Source organism: Lycium barbarum, chromosome 6 (genome assembly GCF_019175385.1).
Source record: "Lycium barbarum isolate Lr01 chromosome 6, ASM1917538v2, whole genome shotgun sequence".
Lineage (NCBI taxonomy): Eukaryota > Viridiplantae > Streptophyta > Magnoliopsida > Solanales > Solanaceae > Lycium > Lycium barbarum.
In genome coordinates, this window is record NC_083342.1 from 8491718 (window position 1) to 8502261 (window position 10544).

A 10544-nucleotide genomic window follows, 5' to 3' on the forward strand; every position below is an offset into this window, starting at 1 on the left:
TTCTCCAAATCCGAAATTCAGCGTTAAAAGTGGAAGACATATGATTACTAAGCTTAGATTCATCAAGTTTTATCTTCAACATCATCAATTATCATATAGGACCCTAAGGGAAAATTTCCCAAAACCTTTCTTCAAATTCCAACTCTAAGGGATTGTAAAAGGGAAGGTGAAATTTCCAAGATGATTGTGATTAAGGAAGAGTAAAGGATTGGACAAAGTTTACCTCTAAGAGTTTCTTCAAATTATCTCCAAGAACAGCTTCTCTAAGCTCCAATACCGAAATATGAAATAATGAGGGTCTAAGACTTATTTAAGACACATTTAATGAAATGTCACTGCCCGACCCCGCTATGGCGGTTGGAATGCCGCTACGACGGCTGGGATACTACCGCAGCGGTATGGCCTATATTACACATCACCGCCCCAACGGTCATCACACAGCCACAGCGGTGCCGCTGGGCGGCTCTGGTGCCGCCATTGCGGGCACCAGACACCAGATTTTCCCTAATTTCTCTAAGTCTTCAATTAGATTTTCGGGTTATTCCCGAGGCTATCTGCTCACAACCCGACCACCTAAACCCATACAAAAATACGCTGCGAGCGTACTCGTGGTCTCGAAATTTCCAACGGAGGTCTCGTTGACCAAGTCAACCATCGGTGCCTACTTTTCATTTCCCATCCAAAGTCCCGAAATGCACCAAAATGTATTGGGAACCGAACAAATCATACATACAAGTTCTAAACAATCATCCGGACCTCTCGGAGTTGACGAAACTCCGGAAAAGATCCGTTCGCCCAAAAGTCAACCTCGGGTCAAAAGTGAGTTAAACAATGCTCGGAAGTGGCGAAAGTGCCAAAAGAGCTATAACGACCAAACGGGTCGTTACAACCTTAGAGTGTGATATTAAGCACAACCAATTGAATCTCAAATTAACTATCCTATTTCTAGCTCAAGTTATTAGATGGGGTTTAAAGCACTAAATCCTTGTTAACTAACCAAATCCTTGTTAATTAATCTTTCTCAACCTCAATTTTCCTCTTCCAAGATCAAATCGACGTAAATGAGTAAGTTTTAGGGTTAGCTAATCCCTTAAGAAAACATGAAAGAACAAGATTAATAAAGACCCACTTCATTAGAAATAAAAATCATTCAATACATAAGCATAACAAGAGTTCTAATCCAAAACTTGGATAATGAATATTCTCATAAACAAGATTCAAATAATGGAATGGAGTATCTCACACTTAGATATTCAATACATAATGGGGAATTGAAGAAATGAGTAAAAGAGTAAGGATTATATTGTCTCATCAAAGTCTTCAAATCTTCAATCCCCAAGCGTGGGTGTAAGAACCCTAACTCTCCAAGATTTGTATGAATGGCCAAAGATGAAAATGATTTCCTCAAGTCTTCCTTTTATAATTCTCCAATTTTCCAAAGTCAAAATATGACAAAATAAGCCCCTAATTTTCAGATTTACAAATCTGGCCTTTTTTGCGCTTTTAGCCACATTTCTAATTTCTTCAATTTGGCATCTTTTTGACTTGGTTTTCACTTAGTTTCTTCCCAATCACTTCTAAATCACATAAACCTTGTAAAATGAAAGTAAATAAAATTACATGCACTATCTTCTCAATCAAACATATCAAAAGTCTAATATTAAAGAAGAGATAAGTTGGTAAAATACTAACTTATCACCTTTTAATCACATGTATCATACGGATGGTCAAGTTGTCTCTGTACTATATGTTGAATGATTTCCCTCGCTTGAATTTGCTTTCAGTTAAGCTAGATACGCAGTATTTTAGAATCAGTTATCTAACTTTGGAAATGGGTAAAGGTTATTCTACTAGGGGTAGGGGTGGGCGTTCAGTTTTTCGGTTCGGTTTTAACAAACTTCGGTTTGGCTATTTCGAGTTCGGGTTTTTGAAGGTGGACACCAAACACCGAACCAAACTAGTTCGGTTCTTTCGGTTTCGGTTTTTTAAAGTTTGGTTCGGTTCGGTTTCGATTTTTTCAATTCGTTTTTTTTAATATAATATTAGAAGCGATTCCATTGACACTAATTCATATTCTCAAAAGCAATTAAACATAAAACTGATAAATTGAAATCAAAATCAAACAAACAGGATACACAAGAACAGAAAACTATAATCATGACATAGGATTACTAGGTGTTATATACATACCGTAAGAATAATTAAGAAAACATATAAAGGACATACATTAATCCTAAAGAGACATCCTAATTACATTTCTTTGTTAAGGATATTTGATTTTTTCAATTGAAGTGAAAAATTAAGGATACAAATGCAAAAGAGGACTTATTACAATTGGGTTTTTTTTTGCTTTAAACTTAATGGGCCTGGACTATTTTAATTTTTTTGAGTAATGTATTAAATTTCGGTGCGCGTTCGGTTTTTCGGTTTCGGTTTTTTGACAATGGACACCAAACACCGAACCAAACTAGTTCGGTTTTTCGATTTTCGGTATTTATGCCCAGCCCTAACTAAGGGTTTGGACTTGTTGTCTGTTGTGTCACATAATGGTTTTTTGTGCATTACTAGTCTAGTGTATGCCTTTTTGCATAAGTGACGATAAAGTTGTATAGCACATGCTAGAATTGATTAGGTCGTCGACATCAGCTTATTTTGAGCATATGCACCTCAATATAATGCGGGGCATGGAGGGGTGGTGTTAAAATCAAAATTAAAGAAAGAGATCCATACACGTGCAACACACGTGTCTAGAATAATTGAAAATGCCAAAACTCAATATATTCAAGAAATTTAATTTTTTTCTTTTACAATACTAAGAGGAAAAAAAATTCTTAAATGCTAATAATATCAAAATTATCTAGTTGCTCTATTCAACTTTCCGATAGCAAATTTGGGCAAATTTCATTTATGTCGAGTTGCGATTATGAATTTTCCAATAGAAAATTTTGGCAAATTTCATGTATGAAACTTCTCTTGAGGCTCCTATGTAAGTGTACATCAACCTATTTTTCAAGTGTTATGTTCCCAAGAGGATAGGTATAAGTACTAACTCTCTCATTCAAGAATTACATGTTTTGTTAATAGAATTATGTTCCTAGCAATAGCATTGTTTTATGTTTTATTCTTCAAATAAATATAAAATTATATCCATTTGATCCCCTTTATGTATTGTACATGTTAGAATTGATCAGGTTGTTGACATCAGCTTATTTTGAGCATGTGCAGCTCAATATACTGCGGGGGCGAGAAGAGGGGCGGTGAAACAATTTTTTTTTTTTTTTTAAAAAGAAACAGGTCCATACACGTGCAATGCACGTGCCAAGAAACTAATTTATATTTTAGGAAAAACGCCAAAACTCAATATATTCAAGAAATTAAAATATTTTATTTTTACAACACTTTTTTAGAAAGAGGAAAAAGAATTTTTGAATGGTAATAACATCAAGTTTATCCAGTTGCTCTTTTCAACTTTCCAACAACAAATTTTGGTATACTTCATTTATGTCGAATTGTTATTATCAATTTTTCAATACCAAATTTTGGCAAACTTCATTTATGAAACTTTTCGCGAGGCTCCTATTTAAATGTGCAGCAAATTGTTTTTCATGTATAACATGCATTCAAATATTTATTCTCAAGAAGAAAGAGGTATATGTACCAAAACTCTTCTTCAAGAATTACATATTTGTTTAGTGAATAATTTGAATTATGTTCCTAGAAGTAGCATTATTTATTTATTTTTGTGTCTGCACATAAAAATGAAATCTATCCATTTGGTCCCTTTTTATGTAATATATATAAGTTTGTCAATGTATTTTTTTTTTATTTTTCACCCTGTGTCTAGTACTCATTAAAACTCATTAAATTGGGAGTGTTTTCTAGTAGACTGTTTTTTTCATTTTCAAAACTCGATCCCAAGAACTCTGGTTAATGGTGAAGGGATCCTTTCCAACCCAGTGTTCGATATCCTTGGGACCCGACTAATCCGATCGCACTGCATAAGGCCTATTAAATAGAAAGCATTTTATGTCATAGTTTTTATTTTTAGAGCCCGAATTCAAGACATTAAATTATAGGTGGAGAGATTTTATTAATCTCATTACAACCCTCAACCTTCAACGGTAATATAATAAATTCTAATCGCCTATAAAAGCACAATACATACCTTATTTTTGGAGAAGTTATACATTTTGCTGCTCGGCTAAAAATATTTTGGATGAACAACTATTTAAATTAATATCTCTTTTTTTTTTTTGGCAGAAATGTCTTCGAGTGCTACTGATTCTTCTTCTTCGAAGGGTAAGAGAAAATTTGGGGATAAACAATTAAAAGTACTTATAGTGGATGATGATGACATGTCTCACACAGCATACATACTAATGCTTCAGAAGTGTGGAGTGGAGACATTATCAGTGAATAATGGAGAAGTTGCTGTTAGAATTCATGATTTAACAGAAATGCGTTTTGATTTAATCCTAATGAGCTCTGTTATGCCTATGATGGACGGTATCCAGGTAACTAATGCCTAATTTTATTTATGTGACATTAAGTTATATGTATTGCCAGTATAAATGTGTTATTTTGGTCCTTCGACAAACTAATTTTACAAATTCATAATGAGTTTTGAGATGAGTTGAGTTAAGTTGGACTAAATAACGATAAATTCAACTCATTCAATTTATCAAGTTTTAATTTTTAATTTTCTTATAATTTTAGTAATCATCAAAATAAGCTATTATTTTCTCTCTATTTGTTATGGTTATATCTAACATAGTGAATAATTTTTTTTTATAAATATTATGATAAGGTTTCTCATGGTTCAATTGACAGAAGAAGCGTCAACTGACTTTCAATTATCTTTCAAAAATAACCACTCTCTTAGAGTTTTATTGGCAGAAGTTCAAACTCCAAGATAGTGGCTACTGTTCAGTAACAATGGCTAAAAAGTGGCTATTTATGTATTTCACCCGTCAATTTGGGTTATATATTTAACCAAAATCAACTAGACTTTTAAATGGCTGAATAGACAAGTGAAATAGAAATGAGTTAATAAATGATCGGGTTGTTAGCCCGTTCTGACTTGGACGGGTTGAGCAAATTTTGTTTTCCTGGTCTAGTCTTGCCACCCTTACTCGATTTTCCTCAATTTGCTTGTACCATTATCCTATGTCGCTCGAACCCTTCAAATATATTGTAGCGCTCGTATCCGATCCTTCAAAAACACATAGGTTTTGGTGGATCGGACACACTCCTATCAATATTTTTTGAAATGTCCTTGCAACATAGCTTCTATCACGTGTGAAATGTGCTTCCATTTTCAACACCATTTAATTGATTTTTTGCTTCCATTTATAGGCAACAAAAAAACTTCGGTCTATGAGGATTACAAGTATGATTGTGGGAATGACAACTCTGTATGACAATGAAGACTATCGCAAAGAATTTATGGAAGCTAGCCTTGATGAATGTTATGAGAAGCCATTGACCATGGAGATATTTAAGAGCCTTATTGAGAAGATTTCCAACAAAGCTTAGAAAAAAGTCAACGCATAAAGTGATCTATTATTAATTTAGAAGAAATAAATCACCTTATAATTAGATTAAGGCTACTAGTACTATACATATAGCTCTTTAGTCATGTACTTGACCTATACAAGTAATATTTTCAAAATGGTGAGTCTTAAAGATGTACTACTAGACATATGATTATGATATCCATATTATTATGAAGAGTCCGGAGTCAAAATGACTTATTTTTGCAGCCATTAGATCAAAATAGGCTGCCTTTTTTTTTTATACCACAATGGGTATTTCGTTGGTTATCCAACGAAATACCCACACAAGGCACTGTTCATAGCCGGAATATTTTGTTGCATTTCGCTACACTTATAGCGAAATGCAACAATTTTTTTTTTTTTTTGCATTTCGTGAATAAAAAAACTAAATAGGAAATTATATATATATATATATATATATATATATATATATATATATATATATATATATTGCATTTTGTGTATTAAAAAACGAAATAGGATAAAAAAAATTTTTAATTTCGTTCATATAAAAACGAAATTGGAAAATATATATATATATATATATATATATATATATATATATTTTGCATTTCGTTGGTATATCTACGAAATAGTAAAAAAAAAAAATTGTATTTCGTTTATTAAAAAACGAAATATGAAAATAATTTTTTTTGTATTTTTGTATTTCGTTTATATAAAAAAATAGGAAAATAATTTTATTTTCATTTCGTTTATATAAAAACGAAATAGGAATATATATATATATATATATATATATATATATATATATATATATATATATATATATATATATATATATATATATATATTTCATATACCAATGAAATAGGATAAATATATATATATTTTTTGTATATATTTTTTTTTCGTTTATATACCAACAAAATATATATTCATATAAAAAAAATAATATTTTCCAATTTCATTTTTATATAAATGAAATACAATATATATATATATATCCTATTTTATTGGTATATGTATTCCTATTTCGTTTTTATATATAAAATTATTTTCCTATTTTTTTATATAAAAAAAATACAAAAATACAAAAAATATTATTTTCATATTTCGTTGTTAGATGAACGAAATAAAAAAAAAATTCTTATTTCATTTTTTAATAAACAAAAAAACAAATAGTTGTAAAGTCAAGACATAACTTTATTTTGAATATAAATATAATTCTAAAAAATATAGGGAGAATAACTAGTTGTAAAGTCGTCAAACTTTAGATGGTCATAACTTTGCGCTCGGACGTCAGTTTTACGCGTTTTTTTTTGAACTTGCGTATTTTTTCGAGATCTATGCGGACAGCTTTTATCCTATTAAATTTCAATTTTCCCTCAAATTGGCGTGAAATTTTCAGTTTTATTTACTTATAAGATGATGATACGCAATAGATTTCAACGTTAAAATCTTGGGGTAATGTAGCTGTGAATGTCAATTTCACTTCTGCGGTTTCAATTTTTGAAAATAAAGCTGACTAATTTTCTCGACATATAAAGTTGACTAAAATAACCTTACAGTCAAACACTAAGTTTTTTCAAACAAAACTTACTTCGGCCACCTTTTCAACACCTAAAATGATGATCCGAACGTCTACGTATCCTTGATGTATTGGGCCTACATTACTGTACGCAGAAAAAAAATATCAGGTTCTATATAAAATATTGACGTTTCGGAGTCTTGACGCACGACTAATGATTGGTCAAGGTATGGAGAAAAACACTAAGTGTTGCAAAAAATAAAGTTGGCCAATTTTTTTTTTGGTACTGTTTCTATAACGCAGTATTTTACTGCGTTATAGAAAAAAAAATTGGTACTGTTTTACTGCGTTATAGAAAAAAAAATAAAAATATATATATATATATATATACATATGAACGAAATAAAAAAAAAATTCACATTTCATTTTTTAATAAACGAAATACCAAATATATATATATATTTTCCAATTTCATTTTGATATGAACGAATTTTTTTTTTCATATTTCGTTTTTTAATAAACGAAATACAAAAAAGAAAAAAAGAAAAAATATACTATTTCGTTGATATACCAACGAAATGCAATAATAATAATAATAATAATAATATATATATATATATATATATATATATATATATATATATATATATATATATATATATATATATATATATATATGTATGTATGTATTCCTATTTCATTGGTATATAAACGAAAAAAAATAATTATTTTCCTATTTCGTTTTTATATAAATGAAATACAAAAAAAATATATATATTTATCCTATTTCATTGGTATATATATATATATATATTCCTATTTCGTTTTTATATAAATGAAATGAAAATAAAATTATTTTCCTATTTTTTATATAAACGAAATACAAAAATACAAAAAAGATTATTTTCATATTTCGTTTTTTAATAAACGAAATACAAATTTTTTTTTACTATTTCGCAGATATACCAACGAAATGCAAATATATATATATATATATATATATATATATATATATTGCAATTTCGTTTTTATATGAACGATTTTTTTTTTATCCTATTTCGTTTTTTAATACACGAAATGCAAATATATATATATATAATTACCTATTTCGTTTTTTTATTCACGAAATGCAAAAAAAAAAAAAATTAAAAAAAAATTGTTGCATTTCGTTGATTAACTCACGAAATGCAAAAAGAAAAAAAAAATTGTTGTATTTCGCTACAAGTGTAGCGAAATGCAACAAAAAATTCCGGCTATGAACAGTGCTTTGTGTGGGTATTTCGTTGGACCCATTGTGATATAAAAAAAAAAAAGACAGCCTATTTTAGTCTAATGACTGCAAAAATAAGCTATTTTGACTCCGGACTCTTATTATGAACTAGAAGACTTCTTCTTCTTCTTTTGCTTTTTTATTCGGTATCGATACAAGTGAGGCCCAACTAAATCCGAAGGTCATAAATATTATATCAACCAAATGCCAAAACACTGCAACTTCGGTTTACCTCGACAGAAGCAATGCTAAAATCAAGGTGTTGGATATTTAAATTATTCAAACTATCATTGAGAGACATTGATCTTTATTAACTTAACGACTTAAACGTGTCTCACCCATCAACTCCTAAGCAATGTGATTAGAATGGAATTAAGCAGCGAACTGTTAACAAGAAACTAAAAACAACCCTCAAAGCTTGTTGTTCTAAATTTAAAGGATAAACAACCCATGATATGCATTGGAATTTCAGGCATTTAACAAAAGAATTTCTCATCTGTAGTGTGTGAAGATATTGTCATCGAGCCTAATGCAATCTCAAAAGCTAGCTCATGAGGGGAGAATTAGCCAAGACCATGAAAGGAGACCAAAACTCATTCCCGCAATCAATGTGGTCTAATAACCCCACACGGTGAGGCCTGGCAATTGAAGCGTGTGCAATATATTATGGGGGCCAAATAAGAATGAATTTGACTCTGATAACATGTACAAATTATGACCATTGGGCTTAACTCATTTCAAAAGCTAGCTCAGAGAATTACCCAAGACCATATAAGTAGGAGCCGTTCCACTTTTACCCCTATTTTGTACTGGTCTTTAATTTTTTCCCCTCAAGGCAAATAATTTTTTCACGGGGCATAAGTTTATATTTGAGAAAATGACACAAGGTACCTACTTAAAACTCTTTATTACTAAATATATGGATACTATTTTTTATTTACAAAACATAATAGATCTGGAAAAATTTAAAAGGCGAAAACATCCCTCTCGATCTTCCCTTTTTTTTCCGAGCAGATGAGGTAGACGGAGGAGTGGGGAGTAGTGCCAGAAACATGGAGACGACGGAGGAGGTTGACAACAGAAGTGTGGCGGCCAGCAGAAGCTTGCTGGCTGCCATGAGAAGAAACGACGATGGAGATTCTTTTGAACCTTTTAATTCATGGGCCTTGCTAAACTAAATTACAATTACTAAACTAAAAATAAGGCGTTGTTCTCTTTTACTTAATCCACTTCTGGAGGATGGCACTAAAAAAAGTTCACCGAATCAAAATAAAATTGGAAAAACCATAAAAATAAAATAAAATCAAAATCTCTTTGTATAGAGAGATCAAATATATGAAGAAGTTGGAAATGGGTAAAGGTGATTCTCCCAGGGGTTTGGACTTAGTGTTTGCTTTTCTGCGTCACATAATGTGTTTCTGTGCATTACTGGTCTAGTGTCTGCTTTTTGGCATGAGTGAAGATAAATTTGTATAGTACATGCTAGAATTGATTAGGTCATCGATAATAGCTTATTTTGAGTACATGTAGTTCAATATAATGCGGGCAGGGAGGGGTGGTGGTAAAATCAAAATTAAAGAACTTTTCAAACACGTGCAATGCACGTGTCAGAAACTAATTTATATTATTAAAAAAAGTCTACAATAATTGAAAATGCCAAAACTCAATATATTCAAGAAATTTAAATATTTTGCCTTTACAATACCCTTTTAGAAAGAGGAAACAGAATTCTTAAATGCTAATAACATCATAATTATCTAGTTTCTCTTTTCAACTTTCCAACATCAATTTTGGGCAAATTTCATTTATGTCGAGTTGCGATTATCAATTTTTCAATAGAAAATTTTGGTAAATTTCATTTATTAAACTTCTCATCAGGCTTCTATTTAAGTGGACATCAATTTATTTTTCAAGTACAATGTGCATTCAAGTGTTTTTTCCCAAGAGGAGTGGTATATGTTCTAACTCTCGCATTGAAGATTACATATTTTATAGTGAAAAATAGAACTATGTTCCTAGCAATATCATTATTTTTACTTTTTTTTTTTGTAAACAAATATAAAATTATATTCTTTTGATCCCTTTTATGTATAGTACATGTTACAATTAATCAGGTCGTCGACATCAACTTATTTTGAGCATGTACAACTCAATATAATGCGGAGAGGGCGAGAGTGGGTTGTTGCTAAAATCAAAATTGAAAAAAGAGGCTCACACACGTGCAAGACAC

At 30.5% G+C, this 10544-nt stretch overlaps 1 protein-coding gene across 1 annotated transcript; it reads left to right on the forward strand.

The window, feature by feature from the left end:
* Positions 1–3627: 3627 nt before the first annotated feature.
* Positions 3628–5711, forward strand: LOC132599525 (two-component response regulator ARR22-like). Its single transcript, XM_060312872.1, has 3 exons — positions 3628–3648; positions 4261–4514; positions 5356–5711. Exons 2-3 carry the CDS (start codon positions 4263–4265, stop codon positions 5533–5535), a joined length of 432 nt encoding a protein of 143 aa, XP_060168855.1. The 5' UTR covers positions 3628–3648; positions 4261–4262; the 3' UTR covers positions 5536–5711.
* The last annotated feature ends 4833 nt before the right edge of the window (positions 5712–10544 follow it).

What these genes read in the sequence shown, in the direction of transcription:
- LOC132599525 (XM_060312872.1), top strand. Translation starts at nt 4,263, where the DNA reads ATGTCTTCGAGTGCTACTGATTCTTCTTCTTCGAAGGGTAAGAGAAAA. An exon ending in CTATGATGGACGGTATCCAG is followed by an intron (nt 4,515 to 5,355) that starts GTAACTAATGCC and finishes TTCCATTTATAG; the next exon opens with GCAACAAAAAAACTTCGGTC.